This window comes from Chelonoidis abingdonii, chromosome 1 (genome assembly GCF_003597395.2).
Source record: "Chelonoidis abingdonii isolate Lonesome George chromosome 1, CheloAbing_2.0, whole genome shotgun sequence".
In the NCBI taxonomy this organism is placed as follows: domain Eukaryota; kingdom Metazoa; phylum Chordata; order Testudines; family Testudinidae; genus Chelonoidis; species Chelonoidis abingdonii.
In genome coordinates, this window is record NC_133769.1 from 102,809,862 (window position 1) to 102,836,504 (window position 26,643).

At 42.0% G+C, this 26,643-nt stretch overlaps 1 protein-coding gene across 2 annotated transcripts in view; it reads left to right on the forward strand.

Annotated features, from left to right (window-relative positions):
* The window catches only part of LARGE1 (LARGE xylosyl- and glucuronyltransferase 1), a 398,132-nt gene that overhangs the window by 186,412 nt on the left and 185,077 nt on the right, over window positions 1-26,643 (forward strand). For both annotated transcript variants that reach the window (XM_032763382.2, XM_075068615.1), the window contains one exon: window positions 10,915-11,038. In XM_032763382.2, the coding sequence (XP_032619273.1) occupies window positions 10,915-11,038 (124 nt within the window). The remainder of the gene's footprint in view (window positions 1-10,914; window positions 11,039-26,643) is intronic.

Below are 26,643 nucleotides of genomic sequence, written 5' to 3' on the forward strand. Positions count from 1 at the left end.
GACAAGAAGCAATGGGCTTAAATTGCAGCAAGGGAGGTTTAAGTTGGACATTAGGAAAAACTTCCTAATTGTCAGGGTGGGTAAGCACTGGAATAAATTGCCTAGGGAGGTTGTGGAATCTCCATCATTGGAGATTTTTAAAAACAGGTTAGACAAACGCCTGTCAGGAATGGTCTAGATAGTACTGCCATGAGTTCAGGGGACTGGACTAGATGACTTCTCGAGGTCTCTTCCAATCCTATGATTCTATGATTAAAAACTGCCTGTTCCCCAAGCTTTTGGAAAGATCATAAAGAGGAAAGAATGACCTCGTTCTCATATTATAGTTTGTTTTGCATTGACATATGCGGGAACTTTGGAAATTAACCGACACTTGTATAAATAGTTTTGTTTGTTTTTACAGACGATGAGGGGTGAGGAATTTACTGTTTCTTCCCTTAGTTCCCTATTTCTAGGATCACTGGAAAGTAAAAGAAAATTATCATTTATAGATACATTTATATCAGCAGGAAAATGTATCACACATGGAAATTGTTGCAGAAAGAAACGCCAGTAAAAACAGCTTGACAAGTTTAAGAAGATGTGTGAGATACAAAGAATAACAGAGATCTTGAACTCTCAGATTAACTCCTTTACAGCTAAGTGTTCTCCATGAGATATAGTTATTACTGTACATAAGTTTTAATTACCATCCAGTATTGACTTGTAACTCCTACTTAGAGATTAGATGCCACCCATATTATTTAATCTAGAAATAGGGTGGGGTTTTTTTGTCTGTCTATCCTGGTTAGTTTAGTTACCATCAATTCCCATTCTCATAGCTTTCATGTTATAATTTATGGCCCCAATTCTTCATACACTTATGCATGTGCTCAACTTTGAGCACGTGAACAGTTTCACTAAAATAAGTGGGGCTACTTATCTTAGAGATAAGTACATCTGTTTGCATAATTGTTCATGAATGTATTAGTTGGTGTGTTTGACATGTCTTTGAATGAGATATGAGGTGCACATAGCTTGTGAAAGATCTAATAAAGAACTACTTTTAACAGTGCTCTAGGTAATACAAGACAATTTATGGGAATAAGATTTGCAACATGGGACAATTTGTTTGTGTTTCTAAGGCAGGCCACAACTTTACAGTAGTAGACACATGGGGTAAAATTTCAAAAGCACCCAAGTCCCATTTTCAAAAGTGACCTGGCACTTAGGAGCCTAAGTCTTATTGAAAGTCAGTAGGAACTAGGCTGCTAAGTCACTTCTGAAAATGGGAGTTAGGTGCTTTAGAAACATTTTTCTCACCATCTTACGCATTAGAAATGTCTGATGAATTGAGTTAGTGCCTTCATCTTGGGAAAACTATGTTTAAATTTGACTTAGATCTAGAGTGACCATATATCATAGCTTTCCCACTCAGATTTGAACCTTAGCGTTCATAAACTGAGAAGCTAGCATGAACCCCTCTGAGCTTAATTACCAGCTTAGATCTGATATCACTGCCACCAGCCAAAAATTTCCAGTGTCTTGGCTCACTCTGGTCTCCCCAAAACCTTCCCTGGGGGACCCCAAGACTCAGAGGCTCTGAGTCTTACCACAAAGGGAAATAAACCATTCCCCCCACCTCTCTCCCACCCAGAATTTCCTCTCTGGGCTAACCTGAGAGTTACTGATGCAACCTCTTTACATCACAATACAAGAGCATGTTCTCTCTCTTCCACAAAAGAACAAACCAAGACAAGGAACAGAAAGATTCATCTCTCTGCCCCGTAGTTCGTCCCGGCCTGCTGGACATAGGAGAGTTAAACAAGAGAGCAGTGTCCCCCCTTCCCCCTGTCTTTCCTTCTCCCAGCAATTCCTGTAGGTCAACTAGAAAAAAAATCAACAGGTCTTAAAAAGCAAAACTTTTAATAAAAAAAGAAAGAAAAATAGATAACAGTTTCTGTAATCTAGATGGTAAGATTTACAGGGTTTTCAACTATAGAATGGAATAAACAATAGAAGAAGGATAAAAGCCTTATCCAAAAAACAATTACAATTTAAAATACTTATAGCCAAATACACATAAAGACTTCACCAGCCAGATACACAGATGCCAAATACAGCAAAACAATTTAAAAGACTATAGCTTTGCTACCTTGTACTTAAAACTGGGAACAGAAGATTAGACAGGACTGGAAATAGACCCTCTCATAGCTGAGAGAGCACAGAACAGACAAAGACCCAAGACCAAGAAACACCCCCAAATTCCCTCCCTTAAGCTTTGAAAAATCCGGTTTCCTGATTGGTCCTTTTGTCAGATGTTTGGTTCCCTTTGTTAACCCTTTACAGGTAAAAGAAACATTAACCCTTAGCTATCTGCTTATGACACCATACATCTCATTTTGGCCTGGACAGTCCCATTTTTAAGCTCTGTCCTGGTCGTTCTGACTTTTTTTGGCCAATAAAGGGGGATGCGACCCCTGGTAGGGTGTGGAGGAATGTGCGGGGGGGGGGGGCAGCAATGTCAGCCCAACCTGGGAGGAAGGGCTCAGAAAAGTGGCTCGGGCCAGGCTGGTCCCGCATGGGCAGGCAACAGGGGGTCTTGGGCCTCCCTGCACTGGGGGAGGAGAGGGGAGCCTTGGGCAGGCCCTGCATGGGTGAGTGGCGGGGGCTTGGGTCGGGCCCTGGGTTGTCCCGTTTTCCCTTTTGGAAAATATGGTCACTGTACTTAGATCACAAGTGAAATGAGTTGGATGGTCTCAACCAAGTCCCTATTGGAAATTTATCCATATCACAAAGCATCCATGTAGTCTGGCATAATTAGCAATTCAGATGATCACAGCTGGAGAGCAGGAACACTGGGGGCCAGGACTAAGGGCTGACTGCAAGCTTCCCCCCATGGAGCACAGTCAATGCTTGTTTTTCATAGGCTGCAAACTCTGTGCTACTCTAATTCTGCTGAGTTGCCCCTGAGAAAAGTGTGTCAATTACGTCAAACTGTGCTAAAAGCTGTTGTGATTTTGTGGTATGAATATATGTTTTCTAATTCAGCTCCTTTTTACTGGGAAATGAGATACAGTTTTGAACCTAGGTGTTCCTATAAGGAAGACATCCACTAATGCCACTGTATCATCTACCTCCTCCTCTTCCCACTCCCTGGTGCTTGAATACAAAAATAGTTTCCAAACTGCTTGGATTAGTAGCTTCGCTTGTGTCCCATGATCTGTATGGTATGTCTGGAATCACAAACTTACTGTTTTAATAGCTGACAGAGAAAGACCCACAGAGAGCTAACATGCTCAATATGCAAGATTTTCTGCATGTTCAAGCAGGAGAGAGGGGATAGCATGCTCCATCTTTAGAAGCTCCTGTTGTCTACATTCTTAATGACCCAGCGTGCCTGCTGTCTTTTGTCTGTCTAGTGCACTCTGACTCAAAGGTAGGGATATAATAAATATGTTAATACACAGGAGGGAGGATGATTAGACTGACATGACATCCTTTTCTCAGAAAATTACCACAGACTGTATAAGGCAGTCTAGGGACCTCTTTTGTATTAAAATACACAGTGACACTCTAGCTGAAGCATCCTTTAATTACTAAATTACAATGAAACTCCGATAAAAGCATGTGTGACATCCACATGAATGCCAGACAAACTCATTACAATCAGTGCTCTTACAACAAACACCAAATGAAATACATCAAGAGAAGAGGGGACAACAAGAGGGTTGCCTGGAAGAGGCCAAGCTCTCAGACAACAGGATGTCTTCCAGGGGTGTTCTAGGGCAAGGCTGAGGTGCCTTAGCAGAGCTGCCTGAGAGAAGCTGCACAGTGTTTGCCCACATTATAAACATCCCACTTTCTTGCAATCTACTCCTTCAGTTACATGGCACAATCCTTCAGTATTTCTTTGTTGATGGCAATGTTAAATCTTGCACCTGCTAGATCACGTCTGCCTAAACATCAGTGATTAGAAGAATCTAAAAAGGTCTTTGACAACATGCTTGGATGCATGTGTATTTCACCCTTTTACAAATTTATTTGAGAGTGAACATAGTGATCATAAAAGTGAAGCACTAACAACATTAGTTTAAAGGAAGGTATAGAGCAAGCAAGCCTCCATCCCGCCTTTCACGCACGTACAGCTCCTTCAATGCATCTCACTGTGACTTGCAACACCTGCTGCTAGTCAGATTCCACCCACTCACAAAAGACTGTCGACCATGCTGAATTGTGTTGTGCACAAATGGGAATAGGAGGAGACAACTCCAAACCACTTTTCACTTGTGGCCTCCCAAGTCAGACTTTGAAACTACAGCTGACATGAAATTGTACTCACACCCTCTGAACCAACCACTTGCGTCCCTCCCATTCAGCTCGCATAATGCACCATGGAGACCTGTATGAACATTTCTCCAGATTAGTAACTCCTGCTAACCATAAGGTCCTTTCTTTCCAATTAAGCTAATCTTTAAAACATATGCCCATTTCCAAGACAGCATTGTTTACATGCAGAGTACAATGTAATGAACCTTGGCTTAAGTTTAAACTAATTTTCAGCTGAAAATATCTGATGTTTCTTTTTACCTCCCCCTGAACTCCCAGAAAGTTACTCCAGCTGTGACCTGACCAGGGAGTGCTGGTAAGGCATGGGTCTCTGCATAGGTAGCCCTGGCCTCAGTTGATATTTAGTGGGACAGATCAACTGCTTGCTTGTTCAGCAAGATGAGAAAAGGGAGCCTTGCAGACCTTCCTGTCCCCTCTCTGTGCAGGTTTTAGAATTTGGCTCCTAATGAGGGGCGTTGTTTCTATGCAGGGTGGATCTGAGTGTCATGACTTGTGTGTTTCCACTAGCTAAAAATCAAGTTAAAGCTGTTACCCTGCATCTCATCTAGAAAAAAAAGGTTAAATTTAGGAAACGTGTAATTAGCATGCTAGCTAAACCAGACCTAAACTGGACCACTTTTACTAAACAAGACAAACTCTTTTGGGAGATGCAGTACTGTTAACCTTATGCCAGTCACGCTTCTGAGTACGACAGACTCAGCCAGCAGCATGCATTAATTTAAAAAAAGTAAATAGATGTCCCAGCTTACTCATGGTGAGGATTATTTATAATGTTACTATCTTTCTACCCACTGGCCGGAGTCAAATGAATGCTGTTTTCTTTTTAAATAATGATTCAAGACTAGAAAGTCCCTATGGTTTCTAGAGCAGCAGGAAATGTGCAGAACACTAAAGCCATCACTAAATGGGGGAAGGGACTGGGAGAGAAAGTGAAAAGTAACTGGTCATTAGGAAAAATGATCACTTCAATATAAATATTTTAGATTTACAGTAAATAATTTTTAAAATAAAAAAGACAAGGATCAATGCAATAGAAACCTAGTTTACATGAAAATATTTTAAAGCTTTTAATAAAGGTTTTAATGTTCATGAATCCACAAATTTAAATTCTGCAGATGTGATGTATTATAAGGAATCTTCATCCATGGATAGCTTAAGGCCTCTCTGTTCCTATTTTATTCAGGTTCTTATACCTCCCTCGTCATCAGAGTATCTGAGCACTTTCCAATAGTTCATTAAGTGATACGATTAAAAATGTTGTTTATTCTTGCTCTCAGCTGGGCCTCCGGTGGTGGGTGAGGGGTGGCAATTGTGTGTGTAGTGTAGGATTTTAATTTTGTTTTGTTTTGTGAAATGTACGTGCTACTGTGTGTGTGTTTTAGTGAAGGCAGGTTGAAGAAGAGTGTCTTGCACTTGGACTAGAAGATGGTGAAGTTCGTGATGGTCCTGGCTTCTGGGGGAGTTCAGACCAGAGACTTGGACCAGCCCCCAAGAAAGCTGTCTCCTGAATCTGACATAGGAATGAGGGACAGACTCTTTTATTAACGTTATTATTTATTTTGCATCTGCTAGTGCCTAACGGCCCCAATCAGATGCCATTGTGCCATGTGCTGTAGAAATATAGAGTAGAAGACAGTCCCTGCTCTGACGAGTTTGCATTTTAAAAGACAAGACACACATACAAAAATAAGAAAATAACTTGCCAAAAGCACATTACTTTGTAATTAGAGTACAATTTTTCCCAGTTTTTCCATACACATAACTGTCGCACCCCCAACTTCCACTCTTTACAGCTGCCACTTAAACCTCTTCACCGTCCTTGCCCATCGTGAGTGCCCTCCCCCATCAGCCTCATTTTAACAGATGGATGCGCCACACACACACGTGTGTGAAGGCCAGCTCTCAGCTGATTCCTCTTCCCACTGAGTAAGGCGAAACCCTCTCTTTCAGATTTGTATACTTTTTGCCCTAAGTTTCTCCTTACTGGGAAAAGACCAGTCTCAGTGTTGGAATAGATATCATTGATTCCAAAAGGTACATCAAAACATCGTCTGAGAATAATGAAATTTTACTTTTTGTGGAGTTGTTCACAATTCGTACAACTAGTAGTTCAGTAATGCTGGCAAATAATAATGGGGGAAGGAGACAGCTCTGCCTCATGCCTTCTGGTAATGAGAAGGATTCTGTGTTCAAACCACTGACCCTTATAGTGGAGTTTGGTTTATCATAGACCTTTATGAACCCATTTCACAAATACTCCATAGAAACTCATAGCCTATAGACCTTGAAGAGGTCCAGCCACCACATCTGGTCAAAGGCTCTGTTCCCAAGTAATACCTGTACAATGGCCTTAGAGCTCCAGAAGGAGTTCAGAGTGAGTCGGGATGCTGCTTCCTCCCACAAATGTCCATGTGCGCACAACACAACCCCCCACATCCAGTAGTTTAATGCCACTGTTGGGGGAAAAAAATAATGACTAGATTCAAAGGTGGATGGAATGACCTCCAGCAATGTTCTGTTAGATTTGGGTTGGTTATTACTTATTAAATTTGGCTCAATTATTATCTATTAGATACAGTTCAGTTGTTATGTTCTTAAGGGATTCTTGATGGAGTTTGGTCATTGCTATAAACTATTTACAGTTTCGCCTAGACTCTAAGGCTCCTATATCCAAAGGATCTTAGGTATCTGAGGGTATGGCTACACTTGAAATTTCAAAGCGCTGCCATGGCAGCGCTATGAAGTGTGAGGTCGGAACGCCAGCGCTGGGAGAGAGGTCTCCCAGCGCTGCATGTAAACCACATCCTCTACGGGTGTAGCGTGCAGCGCTGGGGCGGCACTGATTATACTGAGGCTTTACAGCGCTGTATCTTGCAGCGCTCAGGGGGGTGTTTTTTCACACCTCTAAGCGTGAAAGTTGCAGTGCTGTAAAGTGCCAGTGTAGCCATACCCTAAGTCTTATTTATAGCTAGGACTGCAATACACACAGCTCCTGCTTGGCTTGGGTGCTGAATCCAGTAGGTCCTAAACTCACCTAGTGCCTATGGCATTGCAATAAAAGTTCCCTAGTTGCCTATCTTTCTGCTTCTGGGCATGTGTGGGGCTGCTTCACTGTCAGCATCAGGATGCCTTTCTTCTGCCTAATACCCAGAGCAATCCACAAAGCCAGGGAAGTTGTTCCTGTGATTTTTCTAGGTGCCTAAAAGTGAGGCATTGGAATACATAAATCTGTTTGTAGATCTGGGCCTAATTGATGACACAATTAAATCACCTCACCGAAGACATGCCTTGGCCCATATACCGTTTAGTTGTATCTGTCAGCAGGTCACTGGGATCTGTATTAGGAACATAATTGTTAAACCCCTATTTTGCCTCTGACACATACCTTCCTTCCGTCTGAATCTTCACTATGATCTAACATCTTGAAAGAGGCTTTTGAGTAGGACAGCTCCTCCTTTTTTCCCAGGAAAATGTAACCTTGCTACTTCTATTTAAGTGTGATACACATTGGGTCATTTGAATGAGTCTGAAATGCCACCAAACATATGAATTTCTTTATATAAAAATGTTTTTCCTTTTTGTTGCTTTATTTCATCTATTAGTATTTGGTGTGATTTTATTTTATTAGCTCATGGTTTAAAGTAAAGGGGAACTTTTTCTTTGTTTGTTTTCCTCAGTTTTACTCCTTTTCCAGTCCAATTTGAGTTATATGAATTAATGGCCCTGAAAGGCTACAAAACAAAAGCAACTGGGAGATATCTGCAGAAACTACATTAGATGTCCAAAGTGAGATCAACCTGAACTTCTACTGGATAGAAAGGCCTATGGAATTTTCAGTCTACCAACACACCTTGACATATTGCTTTGTCTGTTCCCAAATGTACTGCTTTTGTACTATGTTTCCCCTGGACTTTTCTCTGCCAATGAAATACTTTTCTTAATCTCTGTTGTTCTCAGATTTTCTTGGCAAACTACCTGTTTTCCCTTACTGGGGAATTTAGACAACCCATGGTGTCATCCTCTCCTCTTGTGCTGGTTTAGTGAAGCAAATCTAGACATGTTACTGTTGCCACGTTGGTTTGCTAATAGGATACTCAGCAGCTGGCAAATGGCTGAATTCCTTCTCCATTCTCTCGCTGCCCCAGGGCATGCTAAAGGCTAAAATACTCTCAATTCCTCTACATGGGGGGCCACTATAGTTTAATTTGTTTGATGTTGTTGAATTCAGATTGGGTGAGGTTAGAGCTTTGAAATTATCCCACCATCTTGTTGTACAGCCACTTGTTATACTGCTAATTGTACTCTTTATACCTCTTTCTCAAACGGGTGGCATGAGCCACATCTCCTCCGAATGACTCCATTGACTTCAGTGAGTGTTGGCTCGAACCCCAGATGCAGAAAGCTTGTGTCTGAGGCACTGCAAAACTGTGTGGCTGACACCTAATGTCACTATGATTGTCCTTTTCTGCTGGAACATGTGCTACCATTTTATATTCAGTTCATTGTATACGTTTTCATACTCTTTTGATTGACTGTGTTCGTTGAGGAAAAACTGAATGATCTTCCTTAGAGCAGAAAGGGAATGACAATAAAAAATGGACAGATTGTTCTCTGGGGCAGAGAAAAGGGAAAGAAAAGACACTTGACCTTTTGGGTGAAACCAAAGCAAAGTGTAATGGACCATCTTAGACATGCATGGGCCCAGACATACATGGGTTCCCCAAATTCTTATTCACATTGTAGATTTTATTAGCACCCATTACCTTCCCCAGCATCTGAAATTAAACGTTCCTCCATTGTGGATGAAAAATGTCCTTTGACAAGTGCACCCATTTACTTTTATAAATTCCACATAAATGAGACTCCATTATGCCTCCCAGGGGATCAAAAGAAGGTTGTGCTGATGCTAAGGGCTAAATGGACCATCTGTCTTCTTAGTGACTTTCACGAATTCCCATTCCTCTTTGCTGATGGCAAAGTTGCCAGCTTATGGATAAATATGCAGTACCCCTTCTTACTACAAATCATTGCTAAATTCCCATGACAGGTCTCCATACTCCTACCACGGAAGTTGAATAAAGATCAGGCTGTTGCCCTCCCTCCCCCGAAGAGGGAAGCAAAGAGAGACGATTTAACCATAGTGTTTGTAATGTCACAACTCCTACTGCAGTGAAAGCGTTCGGTAAGCTTTATCAAACCTTTCAACTCAGGTTGGCTCTGGTTAATCGCTCATCCTGGTTGGATGCATTTGATTAAGCCTTGTTTATATGAATCCTAGTGTGAATCCAAGTTGGACACATTTTTAAACAAAATTTTCTTTGTGTCTGGTTTCCTCCAACCCTTCCTTCTATATGAGGGTAGGGGCACGAGGGGGTTTACAATATCCAGTCAATCAATTTCTTGAGGCCTTTCATTGTTACAGTAGCTGAGAGGCATTGGCATGGGACTGCTAGCTCCAGGTTCTCCTAGCATTAATGACTAGGCCGTACCTAGGCTTGGCAGGATTCAATTTCAATTGATAAAGGTTGTTCAGTGTTGATTTCAGTGGACACATTGCAATCAATGAAAAAAAATCAATCTGTTGCTGGCGCACCTTGTGCCTGCAGGGATTGGGCATCACCAGCCCTGTGGCAGCATAGCGGCCCTGTTTAGCCCCGCTGTCACCGATCTGCTCTCTCACTCACCAGCTGGGGGTGTTGGCTAGGACCCCCTTTTACTTCTGTGACAGTGAGGTTGCAGAGGGCTCTCTGCATGACTGGCACATGATCCCCTCAGGCACAAGGTGTGTGTAGAAGAGGTGGATGCGGGGCTGGTAGGGCAGAGTAGAGACACCTAGCCAGAACTACGAGGAGGAGGAGGAGTGCGAGCCCTTGAAAGGAGCCATTCAGAAGCCAGGTGGCTTTCCCCGCGGTTGGGGGCTCATCCAGGCCACTGACACTCTGAAGAAACTTGCATTAAATTAAAATTGATAAAAATGGGGGAGGGGTAGTGTTGAAAATAAAAATTGTTTTTTTTCCATTGAAATTTAAAAAAAAAAAAAAAAAAAATTCTGCCAGGCGTCACCGGACATGTGTTCTGAATCAATGGTGTGTGCAGGCGCAATGGGACTGGAACATCACCACCATGTTTGGGGTTTTTTTGAACCTCTCATCTCCCTGCTTCCCTGTGGTCAAGTATTATCATCACACAGAGAGACCACCAGGGTAACCCAGAAGAGTAAATGCAAGCACCTTGTAAGTTCAGGTCTCCAAAGGGGACTGTTTTCTTTTAGAAGACCGAATTGGACTTTTTAGGCCAGATCTTCAACTGGTGTAAATTAGCATCGCTCCATTGAAGTAAATAGAACCACACTGATGCACATTCTGCTGAAAAGCTGATTCTGTGTTTGTGATTATTAATTAATACATGTGGATTGTGGTAGCACCTAGGAGCCTCAGCCATGGACCTGGACTCTGTTGTGCTAGGTGTTGTATGTTATCATGTTACAGTAGAGTTGGGTAAAGTTTTGTAGATTTCGATGTCCTTTGTTTATAATTGGAGCTTGGTTCAAAGTTCTCTATCTCCTTCTCTCCCTTTTTATACCAGGCGAAACCCTCTTCACTTCCACCTCATTGCAGATGCTATTGCCAAACAGATCCTGGCGACTCTCTTCCAGACTTGGATGGTCCCTGCTGTGCGCATAGACTTCTATGATGCAGATGAGCTCAAGGTAAAGAGAAACAAAACAAACTCAAGCCGTTTTTGTTTTGTTTTTTATTTCCACTTTATTTGTCTGGTTTTGAGATAGCATTCTGACTGGCTGACAAGAATTCCAGCTTGTGTGTTTGAGACCTCAGAACTAACCAGAACTCTCTGTATTGCCCAAAATATTACAACTATCACACTGTGTGATTAGTGCCGCATCTAGTCCAGGAGCCTTAAAATTCTACCTGCCTTGCAGAAGATTTCTTGTTCTTCAAGGTGAATTACACTGAATGCAATTTCTTCCCTGTAAAAGTGACACAGCTTTCTTGCAGAACAGATGGAATCTTAAGCCTCTCATACTGTAAGCACTCAGTCTCCTAGCACTCCTGAGGCATGTGTATTAATAAGGCCTTGTCTACACTCTGGGAGGAGATCGATCTAATTTACACAACTTCTGCTACGTGAATTATGTGGCTGAAGTCGACGTACTTAGATCTACTTACTGCGGGGTCCACACTACGCTATGTTGACAGGAGACACTCTCCCCATGACTCCCCTTGCGCTTCTCGTTCAGGTGGAGTACAGGAGTCGACGAGAGAGTGATCTGCAGTTGATTTAGCGGGTTTTCACTAGACCCGCTAAATCGACCGCTGATGCAGCGATCACCATGCATCAGTCCTCCAGTAAGTGTAGACAAGGCCTTAGGCTATGATTTTGGCACGGAGGTCACAGTGTTCATGGTAATCATGAATTTTAATAACGTTTGAGACCTCCCACAGCAACAGCTCCTGTGGGTCTGGCTCTCCGCTCTAGGTGTTGTGACCTGGTCCATGTGGTCACAGTACCACGTAGGTTTGACACGTCTACCCCTCCTTACATGGAGATGGAAGGGTGCACGGGCCAAACTTGATCGGTGTTGCAACCTAGCACCCAAAGTCACAACACCCAGAATGGGGAACCAGGCTCAGCTCTGCGGGCACTGTTACAGGGTGAATGCAGAGTGGGTTTGTTCCTCCTGCCCCCCACCATCTTGGGATGTAACCTTTCAGTGACTGGGATTTTTCCCTGTTTCTCTGCCATGAAGTTAACTAAAAACTTGCACGACAAAAATCATAGTCATAGTCTGAGATATCAAGTGCTTAATTTGTGCCAGGGCTGAACCCCGGGACCTCTAGGCTTGGCAGTCTATAGCCCTGGCACCTCTGGACTTGCCTCATCAGTTTTGAAAGTAAAAAAATTGTTTGAGCTCCAGCACCTAGTTGCTTGGGCCTAGCACCTCTTTCATTACAAGTTAAGCACCGGAGACACCATAACAGCACACATTCTGAGGTGTATTGATGATAATTTTTTAGAAACAATTTGCTGCTTTGTCTGGACTGCCTTTCAAAAAGAATGATTAGGAGTTGAGGAAGGCTCTGTCAGTGTAAATAAATAAATAAATAAATACAATCATATTCCAAACATAAAGTAATCATCTTTCCATAGCAGAATTACAGAGTTTTAATTAGATCACAGAGGTTCAACATTGAGTTTCAGGGCTGCATGTTTTTCAGCTGTGCAGGTATATCTCACTATTCAAAATTTCGGATTTGGAGATAGTGGCAGTAATTTGTATAGCATATCCAGCTACTCATTGCTAAACTTGATCAAGACTCTGTAGAAAGGGAAAAACAAATTTTAGCAAATTTCTGTGCTAATTAAGATAAAATCAAAGCACTCCACTTGCTAGGATCTTGAGAACAAAATGTTGTGGAAAGAGGTGGTAAAAGTGAAAGATGATCCTTGAGCAAAATACTTTGTTCATTGCTGTTTTCGTTATTTTAACATCTTTTCCACATGAAGCAACAGGCAGTTATCAACTTAGGTAGCTAGGTACCTTCCTTAGTGCTGTGAACATTCATTGCAGAGAAGGATGTTATGGTTTGTATGTAGGTATATTATATGTCCCCAACAGTAGATGGTAGAGCATAAACAGTACCTGTTCAGCGTCTCAGTTTGGCAAGATTGATCTGCTAGTCCTTTCCTCATTATCCTTTGGGTCTGTTCCAACCTAGTTAAGTCAAAGGTAACAGAGAGATGTTACGTGGTGCAATTATTAAGTACAGAAAGTAGACCATCCCAATACAGCCACCCATACTTAGTGTGTCATATTACACAAGCAGTTTCTTTAATTTCAGGGAGCCTAGTCACAGAGTATGAAATAATATTCAACATGGGTGAATATAAAAGCAGCAAAGAATCCTGTGGTACCTTATAGACTAACAGACGTTTTGGACCATGAGCTTTCGTGGGTGAATACCCACTTCGTCAGATGCATGGATGAATATGACAGCATAGAACCAGACCCCATGACTGCGAAGAGTCATTGATATCAGTGGAGTTTTAAGGGGTGGGTACAACACATGGCACGTATAATGCTGAATCATATCCAGATCCTCCTGCAAGTTTCAGCCAAGTTTTCAGTAGAATGTACCAGCATGTTTCTGAGGAAGAGCAGGTTGAAACTAAGAATATTCTATGGAACAGAAATTCCAAAACGTTTTTGTTTCAGAAAAATCAAACCATTTCAGTCTGATTTTTTCCTACATGAAATGGAGCAGTCAGCTGCTTCCCAGCACTAGAAGACTCCTCAGGCTGTCTCTGAGTTAGGGGGTTCCCCTGCAGAAAGCAGGGAGCCTGAAAGCCCTGAGAGTCCTGGCTCTAGGGCAGGGAGTAAGGAAGCCCTGAGAGCACCATTCTGAGCTTGGGCTTCCAGGCACCCTGCTGCAGAGCAAGGATCCTAGACTGTGAACCCCCTGCTAGAGCTGGGCTGCCAGGCAGCCTGTCAGCTCTGGGGTCCGGCAATGCTGACTGGAAGCTGTGCGCCCTGGCACTGTAAGCTCCCCAGCAGCCTGCCAGGTTTCAATGGAACCCTGCCTTGTTTCCGCAGAAGTTTGTTGAAACTGAAACATTTCTGCAGAACATTTGGTTTCAACAAATCGGTGTTTTCTGGAGGAGGCAATAAAAGGCTACTCTGATATTTCTGAGGTAATCTCGGTAGTGAATTTGGCATGACTTGTTTGGGTTTGTTTTTCATACGTACTTGTGGGAACCTTATTACCTTGGTCAGTATTAGGAAAGCATATGCAGGTTGTGGAATAATTTGCTACCAGTTGTACCATTATCAGAAATGACATATACACGATATAGTGTGTATTATGTTTGCTTTTAATGACTACTGTTCCATTGAAATCATTCAGTTCCTATATGAGTCCCAATTGCTGAAGTTTTACAGCCAGCTTTAAGATGCTGTTGAGTATCTTTTTTATAATTTTCCTTTTATTCGCTGTGTTTTGTAGCACCATGTTAGTAGCTCAGAAATGAAATTTTTCTGTCTTTACCAAATGGAGAAAGGACAAACAGGGACATACACACCCATTATTCCTAACAGAGCAGGAGTTAGGAGTTTTTGTTTACTTAATCCATGATGCTTCCACAAGCCTTTTCGCAAAGTCCTGAGAATAGTCTTTGGTTCTTGACTGCTTCTGCAGTCAAGAAAGGAGTTATTTTGAAGGGGGTTGTTTTGCCTAGGTCCTATATAAATAGTATCTTTTGAGATGAATTTCTCAGCAGTGGAATGTTTGTTTTCAAATTGCTGTTTAGGATTCAGAGGACACTCCCTACCAGATGATATACTTTAATCTGCAGAATTTGGGGCTTAGAGTATTTGGCAGATTCTAAAATGTATATTATTTTCCTTAGAGTTACAGCAAGTAGTGTCCCAGAGGAAGGGAGTGAAAATAAGGCTGTTGACTAGATGACATCTCTGTTAAGGTTTTAGGGAAGCTTGCAGGCCTACGCTACAAGAAGAAGGGGATAAAAAAGAAAGCAAAGACCACTGATTATCCAGATTTTCTACTCCCAACAATCCCACAAATTTGGTTTCATCCTGTTACTATGAATACTTCAAACACTCCTTTTTAAATCCGGAGCACAGCGATTTGACTTTGTAATGTGGCACAGCTGTGTATATGGTTCTCTATTATACATCTATTCCTCCTTCCCCTGAGCCTTTGCCTTTTAAGGGATGATAAAGAAAAAGCAAAACAAAACAAAGATCTCAGACCCATGAAAATAGAATCTGCGTAAGAGAAACTCTATGGACATAGATACCACCACTAGCCTTACATTATTTTAGATCTGGATTTATTTCTGTCCCACACTAATCTGGAGTCGTTTGTTACACATTTTTAACATTAGACACCCTAAATCCGGAAATACAGGTTATGAAAAATGTTTATGGTTAATGCATTCCTATCATGTTAAACTTCCTGTACTGTTTTCCTTCCTTTGTCTTTCATTGCTACAGATTGGGTTTAAGGAAACTAGTTTTTGAAGGCCATGTCTCTTCCCAGCAAACTAGTTGGGAGGGAATCTGTGTCCACTAAAAAACGGATGGTAATTCAAAATCTTTAGCACAACCGAGTCTTTGTTATGCTCCCAGAAGATCTATTCATACATACTCAGTAGCCTATGTGCTACTTCTCTGTCATCCCAATTTCTTTGTGGTACGAACGAGTCCATGCAAAATAATAAATTAAAAATTCAAATGTTTTCCATCATTACTTAGACCCTGAATTTTGGTAAAAAACCTAAGAGAAAAGCACACTGAATGTGGATCTTGAGTTTTCTTCTGTTCAATTCAAGACTTGCAATGAAACAAGGAGGAATCCAGCAAGGCAGACCAGAAATGACTGGAATGTCAGTCTCATGGATTGCTTTTGCTGCTGCTGGAGAATACTTCCAGAGATACCCATGTGCCTACAATCCTGTTGCTAGAAGTGAGTGAGTGCACAACGAGTAGCCTTCCCTGGAATCTTGTCTCTGGAAGGGGAGCAGGCCACCAGACAAGCAAGACAAACTGCTACAGAAGAGCTTTGTGTCATGGAAGCTTGGTTTTTTTTAAAGGTTATGGGACAATTTGAGACGTTGAGTGCAGCATTTCCCCTACAGAGTTCTGCCAGTATACCCCAGTGCTGACCTGCAACAACCCCTAATACTCCTGCCTGGGGCCTATCCTGAGCAACGACTAACTGTGCTGTGATGTGATATAGAGTTTTTGGGCTATTCACAGGAGTGAATTAAGAGACTCCCAAACTAATTGTCAACAGTGTCCCAAGTCAGAATTTGAACCAGAGTTTCAAAAGTAAAGGCTTGTGCCCAACCCACTATGCCAATTAATGCTGCCTACTGGCACTGGGATCGACCTGCTTGAGACCTTTTGTTCATTTTTGTACCTTACCACTGTAGAAATTGTGAGCTCTCTTTGGGACTCCTTCTGTTATGGAACCAAAGGGAAATCAGTGCCCTCACTGCACCTTCACTGGTAAGCTGCTCTTGCCATTCTTCTTTTCTTTCATGCATAGACTGAGTAAATAATGAGCCAAGCCTCCCCATCACCACCACGTGTGCACTACACACACACATGCACCATACTTTTTTTTCTGAAAGTTCAACAGCATTGTCATGGTATAAAACCCCACTCTGAACCTTAGAGTCCAAAAGATGGGGTACCAGCATGAATCCCCCTAAGCTTAATTACCAGCTTAGAACTTGTAATGCTGCCACCAGCCAGGACTTGCAGTGCCTGGTACACTCTGGTCCCCCCAAAACCTTCCCTGGGGATTCTCAAGACCCAAACCCCCTTGGTCTCACAACAAACGGGAAATAAACCATTTCCCCTCCCTCCTTCTTCCTCCTAGATCCTCCCTCCCTGGGTACACTAGGAGATCACTGTGATTCAAACTCCTTGAATCTTAAAACAGAGAGGAGTTATCTCCCACACCTCTTTCCCCTCACCCGAGGCAATACAGCATTCAAGCTCCAGGAATCTAAAACAAAGGGGAAATTCACTCTTCCCCCCCCCCCTCCCCTTCTCCCACATTTCCTGGTGAGTAACAGACTCAGTTCTTTGAGCCTTAACAGGGGAAAAATCAAGTCAGGTCTTTAAAAAAGAAAAGCTTTTATAAAAGAAATAAAAGTAAATTATCTCTATAAATCAAGATGGAATATTACAAGTCTTTCAGCTATAGACACTAGAGAGAATCCTCCCCCACCCCCAGCTAACATACAACTTAAAAATTTTTTCCAGCAAAATACAACATTAAAAACCTTCCAGCCAAATAGAGATTTGCAAATAAAGAAAACAATCAAAAGACTAAAATCGCCTTTCTCCTGGTACTTACTAAAATTAGAACAGAAGAGATTTTTTCAGAAAGATTGGAGGAATCTGCTTACGTGTCTGGTCCCTCTCAGAACCCAGAGAGAACACACACAGAAAACACACACACAAACAAAGACTTCCCTCCACCGAGATTTTTAAAGTATCTTGTCTCCTGTTGGTCCTCTGGTCAGGTGTTCCAGGTTCACTGTTTGTTAACCTCTTACAGGTAAAAGAGACATTAACCCTTAACTATCTGTTTATGACAAGCATACCCTCCTCTTTGGAGTACTTCAGTTTTGCCGTTATGGTACCAAGACACGAAGTATCTCAAACCAAGAACTTTTACCAGGGGGTGAGAAAAGACAAATGATTGCACATGAGATTTTTCCAGAAAAAATAATCCAGTTTTATGAAAATGATCCAAATCCACATGCTGTAAAAGAGAGAGTGCTCAGAAATGACTGCTTCATATGTGGTGCTTTGCAGTACTGCAACTGCATTCTACGGAAGCTTATTGCATCCGGGGTCTGCTGTATTAAACACATCTTTTTTCTCAATTGTAAGTATTATAGTAGATCACTGTTCTTGGATTTATTCTCCTAATGCATGACTCAGAGGGAACGCCTGTAATATAGTTTGAAATGTGGAGCTGTTTCAGTCTCTTCAGTGAATGGTTTGTACCTCCAATAACTGCTGATAAGAGATAAAGGTCAGCCCTTTTCCAGCCATCAGTTCTTTTTTTGCCACTAATAGGTGAGGAGCTGGAAAGAGCAATATTAGCTATGCTTTCTGGATCTTGTAGATTGTTACATGTGTCTAAGAGATACCTCCATGTCACATTAGTGTTTAGTGATAGTGGAATGGCATTTCACAGTTCAAGATATTTCTTTTGGGGACTGATACCAGTCCCCATGTTTTTACAAAACTTTTAGTGGATTTACAAAGAACTGGAGTGCATATATTGCAATGTCCGACTGATAGGCTGAGCTAAGATGGCGAACTGGAAGGAATCCAAGTAAAAGGCTAAACCACTACCAGGGTCCTGAAGATGTAGAAAGCATCATAAAGTGTGTGGTCCTAGCTTGTTTCTGATGAACAACTGCAATATATAGAAGCACTGCAGGCATGGATGTTTCCTTTTCCTTTCAAGAGTTCAAGATACCTTGCATTGTACAGAGAGGATAATAAAGAGACAGGCTGTATCAGGAAGGACCATGCTATGACCATTCAGTCTCATGATGAAATACTGCTCATTTTATCCATGACCTACCTGCCTCCTCATGAGACACCTTCCCAGAGCATTTAGGGTCTCAGTGGTTACAAGCCACAACATATCTCTGACAGTGCATCTGTGTGTGATGGGCCAAATTCAGTCTTTCCACATCTTCAATATCCGTCTCAGTGTGGGTTACAGATAGTCCTCCTAACTTTGGGTTTGTATACACGCTTTAGTGTTTAAGTTCATGAGAAGCCTATTATTTAAGGGTTACCCCATAAATATAGTCTTTGCCATGATGTCAAAGCTTTCTTTTGAGCCTCTTGATATCAGGGAGCTTGAGTTCCTAAGGTGAAGATTTATTACTAGTGGTAGTGACATCAGTTTTCACAGTAAACAAGCATCAAACTCAAGTGGTTGTTCCAGCTACAGTAAGTTTTACAAGGACAAGATGGTGCATAGGACTCACTCCTACAAAACTGGTGATGACATTTCAATGTAGTACATTATAATCTGTTGTTAATCTTCTCAAAATGATTGTGCCTTTTCTCATGCGACTCTTTTCTACAACTGAATGGACCCCTTCGCTTCTTTCTAGAGAAGGTAAAAGCCATTAGAATATCTACCCAGTTTTATTGTTTTAACTGACTCTTTAAGAACTATATCTTGATGTCTACCTCACTGCATTTCTCCTTTGTTATTCCTTAGGTAGGGATAAAATACAATACTATGCTAAGGCACATGTATTCAGAGTCATGCCAATGATCCTAGCCAGCCCCAGATCAGTTACTATTCAGGATAATTGCAGGCAGATACTTGAAGTTTTCCTTTAAATGCTTTATCAGAACATCATTCCTGAGATGTTTAAATGCTTTATCAGAACATCATTTGTTGCAATCTGAAATTATATTTGCCCTACCATTATTACAGAATCTGGGTCTGATCATCAACTGCTGTGAATTGTCGTAGTTAGGATCCAGCTTGTTATTTCTTGGTTTGGAGGAGCTCTACTCTCTCACCCCCATTATGTATTTTTTTTTTTTTCAGAATGTTTCTCTAGTTAGTTTTGTATTGTTTGTGAGAGATCGTGTCTCTCTCTATTGAAAACAAACAAACCAAAAATACATTTCTGTACCATTACATTCAGTGCCTCTTTGGATTATTGTTAGTGTTGCTGGCTCATATCTGTAATAAGTTTTATTCATTATTAGTGTGTTTTTCCCCCAGACTGCATTCCTGGAGCTTTTAGTTTCCAAGAATGAGCATCTATTATCATAGTACTGTTGGAAAAAAAATAAAATTCCTTCCTGTAATTCTTGAGCTCTTAAAGAAGTAGTTGCAATGTAATAGATTCCCCACTCACCTGTCTTCTATCCCTGCGGGGATGGGAATGATTTATTTTTCTCCTAATACTTTGCTTTTACTAAAAATAAAGGAACTGTTGGTTTCTAAGTCCATTTATTCTTCACTAGCAGGTAAGTGTGTGTCACCTGCTGTTGAGACTGTTACTGATAATGAATTTTGAGCTTTTGAAGTCCCTCTAAGTCATGTTCTGGGAGCAAAAACCGAAAAATAAAGAGGTGGGGGTGGGTAGAAATCTGTGATAATTACCTTCTGAATACAAACATTACAGATAAAGACAAATTATCTATTTGATCTCTCCGTCAGAGTTATCTTTGTGTCATCAAACTGCCATTGGCTCCATATGAGCACCTTCTCCCTTAGAGCAGTGTCTTTTGCACCGCTCACCAGTTGCATCCCCACTATATTCTGTCCTATATGAGACTCACACTAGAGTCTCCCATCTTAAAAGGGAAAAAAATACATGCTAGCTATTGTTTTAATTAGTCACTTCTATGACAGGCATCTCTTGGCTAGCACCACTAATTTCAGGTAAGGCTATTTTACCCACTTCTAACAGCCTAAAATAGGCTCATGAGACTTTTGCCAAAATAATAATAATAATAATTGGAGATATACCTATCTCCTAGAACGGACCCTGAAAGGTCATTGAGTCCAGCCCCCTGCCTTCACTGGCAGGACCAAGTACTGATTTTTGCCCCAGATCCCCAAGTGGCCCACTCAAGGATTGAGCTCACAACCCTGGGTTTAGCAGGCCAATGCTCAAACCACTGATCTATACCTCCCTCCAAATCTACTAAAGCAAAAGCTCCCACATCAACTATAATTTTGTTACATGACTGATTGACTGTGTTCTTGATCTTGAATAATAAATAACGTGCAATTATAGAGGAAAGCGTATTGTGCTTTATTCTGCTCAGTGGACACTGGCAACATACCTGTTTATATCTTGACATCATGCAAAATGTAGATTGGATGGCTCCACACTGTGACCTCAAGAATTGCTTGGAAGCTTGCCAGAAACTCTGATGGCTGCAGATAATGAGCATGTATCTGCGTACTTAAAAACCTTAAACAACCTACAATTATAATATTTTCTTGGATTTGAATCCTCCATGATGTATTAGTACAAACTGCGTGTTTTCGTTCACTATCATTTATTGTATGCAGTTGAGCAATTGAGCTGTCTTTTCTTTGCATGGAGATGAAGGGAGAGGGCAGCCATGGGTTGTGTTTGATGCCTGGTCAAACTTTAGCCAGCTCTGTCTTACCTCCAGCTTTTGGTGAGATGCTTGGATTTTCTGACCTTTTATCTAACCACGTCTCTGCTTTTCCTGATGACTGCCAGAAAAGAAAAAGTGGTTTGCAGCCTTCATGTCCAGCCTGCCATGGGAGTCATAGAGTCATAGAAGATTAGGGTTGGAAAAGACCTAACGAAGTCATCTAGTCCAACCCCCTGCCCAAAGCAGGACCACCCCAACTAAATCATCCCAGCCAGGGATTTGTCAAGCCGGGCCTTGAAAATCTCTAAGGATGGACATTCCACCACCTCCCTAGGTAACTCATTCCAGGTGCTTCATCACCCTTCTAGTGAAATATTTTTTTCCTAATATCCAATCTAGACCTCCCCCACTGCAACTTGAGACCCTTGTTCTGTCATCTGCCACCACTGAGAAACGTCTAGCTCCATCCTCTTTGGAACCCCCCTTCAGGTAGTTGCAAGCTGCTATCAATCCCCCTCACTCTTCTCTTCTGCAGACTAATAAGCCCAGTTCCCTCAGCCTCCCCTCATAAGTCATGTGCCACAGCCCCTAATCATTTTTATTGTTCCTCTGCTGGACTCTCTCCAATTGTCACATCCTTTCTGTAGTCAGGAGACCAAAACTGGATACAATACTCCAGATGTGGCCTCACCAGTGCCAAATAGAGGGAATAATTACTTCCCTCATCTGCAGCAGTGCTCCTACTAATGCAGTCCCAATATGCCATTGCTTCTGGCAACAAGGCACACTGTGACTCATATCCAGCTTCTCGTCCACTGTATCCCCAGCGTCCTTTTCTGCAGAACTGCTGCTTAGCCAGTCAGTAGCAGTGCATGAGATTCTTCCGTTCTAAGTGCAGGACTCTGCACTTGTCCTTGTGATTCTATCAGATTTCTTTTAGTCCAATCCTCAAATTTGATTATAACGAATCATGGCAATCTGAGATTCTCTCATCTCAACGTGACATCACGCCGCGCAGAGTCTCATGCACTTCTTACAGCTCATCTGCCCCAGCATATTTAATGGCAACTGCCATCGACTTGCTAAGATCGTGGGTGCAATCCATCCCATCATCCAAGTCATTAAGCTACAGGCTGACAAAACCAGCCCCAGGAGCCGACCTCTGGTACTCCGCCCTGAATACCGCTGGTGTCCCAACTGACCATTGAGCCATTGATCACTACCTGTTGAGCCCAATGCTTCTTAGCAGCTTTATATCCACCTTATTCTCATTTATCCAGCCATACTTCAACAAGTTGGCTGGCAAGAATATTGTTAGAGACATATCAAAAGCTTTACTAATCAGTATATCACGTCCACTGCTTCCATGTCCATGAGCCAATATTCACTCATAGAGTCAATCAGGTTGTTCAGGCATGTGACTTGCCTTGATGAATCCATTTTGATGTTCCTGATCATCTTCCTTCTCCAGTGCTTCAAAATGGTTCCTTGAAGGACCTGCACGTATGATTTTCTGGGGACTGAGGTTGAGCTGGACTGGTTCTGTAGTTCCCCCGGAATTCGTTCTTCCCTTTTTTTAAAGATGGGTACATATTTGACCTTTTCCGTTCGTCCGGGACGTCCCCTGATCACCATGAGTTTTCAAATATAATGGCCCATGGCTCTACATTACATCAGCCAACTCCCTCAGCACCCTGTGTGCACTGCATTGGGCCCCATGGACTTGTGCATGTCCAGCTTTTCTAATAGTCCCTAACCTGTTCTTTCACCACTGAGGCTGCTCACCTCCTCGCAATACTGTGCCTGCCAGGCAGCAGTTGTGGAGCTGACTTTTCTGTGAAGATCGAGTGGCCAAAAAAAAAGATTGAATACTTCGCCTTTTCCACCTCATCTGTCACTTAGGTTGCCTCCCCCATTAGAGTAAGGGTCACAGACATTCCCTGACCTTTTTTGCTAACATATCTGTAGAAACCCTTCTTGTTACCCTTCACATCCCTTGCTATCTGCAACTCTAGTTGTGCTTTGGCCTTCCTGATTACACCCCTGCATGCTCGAGCAATATTTTTATACTACTCCCTGGTCATCTGTCCAAATTTCCACTTCTTGTAAGCTTCCTTTTTGTGTTTAAGCTCACTGAAGTTTTTCTGTTAAGTCAAGCTGGTTGCCTGCCATATTTGCTATTCGTTCTGAACATCAGAATGGTTTTGTTCCTCCGCTCTCAATAAGGGTTCTTTAAAATACAGCTGCATGCTCAGATATTCCTGAACAGCTAGGAGAGGGAGGTTGCCACATCACACTGCTCTCTCTCTCCTCTCGGGACACACTCTACAACTCCTACCTCCTCCTCCTCCACCCTACTGTCTCACCATGCTGGAACTGAGTGGTCAGAAAGTAGTAGTGCAGCACCAAATAAAAGTGGCTAGCCGCTCCTTTCCATCTCCCCAAACATGGGCATTAGTGATATCCCACTGAAAAGTGGGGAAGAACAAAGGTGTTCCTCAGGCTTTGGACAGAGTGAGAGATCCTGGGGGAGATGAAAAGAACCTTAGGGGCTGGGGGAGAGGCAGGAAGAAAGCAAGTGAGAGAGAGAGAGAGGTGGAAAGGGAGAGAACCAGATAGATACTTTTAGGTTTGAAGGGAGGAAATGAGGAAGTAGAAGAGGAAACCTGGAGAAAATCAGGATGGATACGTGAGAGGAGGGAGATGGCTCCTGTAGATGACATAAGGGAGATTAGAACATTGTAACTGACCCTCTGAAGATGCTGGGGGCCTGCAGATGGCGAAAGAGGAAAAACTGTTTTATTTTATGGTGACCATATGCAGTTTTATGCACATTTAAAGCACATTGGGTACATGCTTTCCTATGGCCCACTGTAGACAGTTCTGCTTTATATTGTTACTAAAGAAGCCAGTGCTGAAAAGGCATTCTTAAGTCAAGTTTTCCTCCTCACTTATCTGATTTGTGTGTACTGGGGAAAGATTTGGAGAAGATGAAGGAAAATCAGACTTCAGTGAGGCTACCTTATGTTGCAAATAGATGAGTATTAATTTACAGTTATTTTTTATTCTTTACTGTGTGGTGCTCTTTGTTATTTAATACTGAATCTTCCTTTCCAATTGTATCTTGCTGTATGGTATCTGCAGCTGATCTCCATTACCCATCCCCAAGGTTCAGATACTCATTCACTTTTTATCTCAATGTTTTGCCTATCACTAGTTGTATCCAGATTTGTTGCATATGTGTATGGGAGATATTATCTGTTCTCAAAGCAGGAGATAAGTCAGAATTCTGTTAAGGTCACCAAACTTTATGCTGAGTCATAACAAAAACCCCAACATATATAAAATAAAGTAATTATAAAATAATAAAATTGCAGAGAACCCAGGTATTCCTGAGGTTGTTTTTCAGGGTCATTTATTTCTCTGTTTTTGTATTGTGCTCTCTTGCACGAGAAATTCTAAATCTAGACAAGTTATATAGCTTTCCTCGGCACCTGGTTTCCTTGACAACCATTCATATAAATAGTAAGGACCTGTTATGGGGGGGAATATCAATATAATCGCTGCCTGTGAATCATTCAGGGGGAAAAAACAGATTCAAGGTTAAAAGTTAGGATTTAAAATTAAAACATGACCTTTTGTTAATGTTGGCTGAATATACTACAAGGACTAAGCAAAGGCACTGCATTTGCAGAGGTGACTTGCAAAGAGAGTAATACTGGCACTTGTCCTGGTGAAATTATTTTTGGCAATAATCATTTTTCATTCTTTGCCCTTCACTCACACAGAATTGATCTCTCAGCGGGTTTTTCTTTTCCTGGTTTTTTACATATTATTAAACTTACTTGTAAAAACACTAATAAAATATGTGCCAGACAGGCATGAATTTCACTCATACCAAATTCTCATCTTCCCACCCCAAACCTTGTCTACTAACAAATACTAAATTAATCCAGTCTTGACAAAGGTCTTGATCTTAATTCCTGTTCCCCTTAGAGGAAATAGGAGTTTTGTAGCAGGAGTCAGATCAGCCCTCCGCCACCCGCACTTCCCCCCCAAGAAAAACAAATCCCCTTCTCAGAGGGTGTTATGGTAGGGAAGGAGAGACTGTTATGGAGCCAGCCTTGATCTGTTTTAGTACCATGAGTACAAGATATGTTTTCATGGGTCTGAGGAGGGACATGGGAAAAATTCCCTGCGGAAAGAACTGCTTCTCCCTATGTGAATTTAAAAATACTGTGATTAGGAAAATGGCCCAGCTTTCTTTGTTAATTATATAAAGAAATGTCCTCATCCAGGGTTAACAATTAGATTTTGTTGTCCCCCCCCCCCCCCCCGCTTTCATTTTAAGCTTTGTGTTGCTATTTCAGGTTGTTTTCTGACCCCGCTGAGTAAATTGATGGTCACTAAAAACCAAACAGTATTTTCCTCCAATTTAGTAGCAGTGTGATAACCACAGCTCTAACAGCCCTATGCTAAATACAGGTTAGCTGCCAGAGCCCCAATTGGTAAATATATATTTCTGTGCACAGCAGCAGCAGCAAAGCTATCAATATTGTAATCAAAACAGGTGTGGACATAATCATCTATTTTCTCCAGCAAGATAGCTGTGAGATCAAGCAAATGTAGTTTTGTTTAATGAAACCATACTATTGTAATAGTTTGACTCACATCAGAATTTCATAGAATCATAGACTATTTGGGTTGGAAGGTACCTCAGGAGGTCATCTAGTCCAACCCCCTGCTCAAAGCAGGACCAATTCCCAACTAAATCATCCCAGCCAGGGCTTTGTCAAGCCTGACCTTAAAAACCTCTAAGGAAGGAGATTCCACCACCTCCCTAGGTAACCCATTCCAGTGCTTCACCACCCTCCTAGTGAAAAAGTTTTTCCTAATATCCAACCTAAACCTCCCCCACTGCAACTTGAGACCGTTACTCCTTGTTCTGTCATCAGGTACCACTGAGACAGTCTAGATCCATCCTCTTGGAACCCCTTTTCAGGTAGTAAAGGCTGCTATCAAATCCCCCCATTCTTCTCTCGCAGACTAAACATCCCAGTCCTTCAGCCTCTCCTCATAAGTCATGTCTCCAGCCCCCTAATCATTTTTGTGTCCCTCAGCTGGCTCTTTCCAATTTTTCCACATCCTTCTTGTAGTGTGGGGCCCAAACTGGACACAGTACTCCAGATGAGAGCCTCACCAATGTCGAATAGAGGAGAATGATCACGTCCCTCGATCTACTGGCAATGCCTATTTTATACAGCCAAAATGCTGTTAGTCTTCTGGCAACAAGGGCACACTTGTTTGACTCATATCCAGCTTACTCATTCACTGAACCCCTAGGTCCTTTTCTGCAGACTGGCTGTCTTAGCCTTTCGGGTCCAGTCCTGTACAGTGAATGGATCTCCGTCCTGTGCAGGACTCTGCACTTGTCCCTTATTGAAGCCTCACAGGTTTCTTATTTGGCCCAATCCTTCTAATTTGTCTGGATTCTCTCGTATCCTATCCTACTCTGCGTATCTACCTCTCCTACCGTTTAGTGTCATCTGCAGAACTTGCTGAGAGTGCAGTCCAGTGCCATCCTCCAGACATTATGAAGATATTGAACAAACAAGCCCCAGGACTGA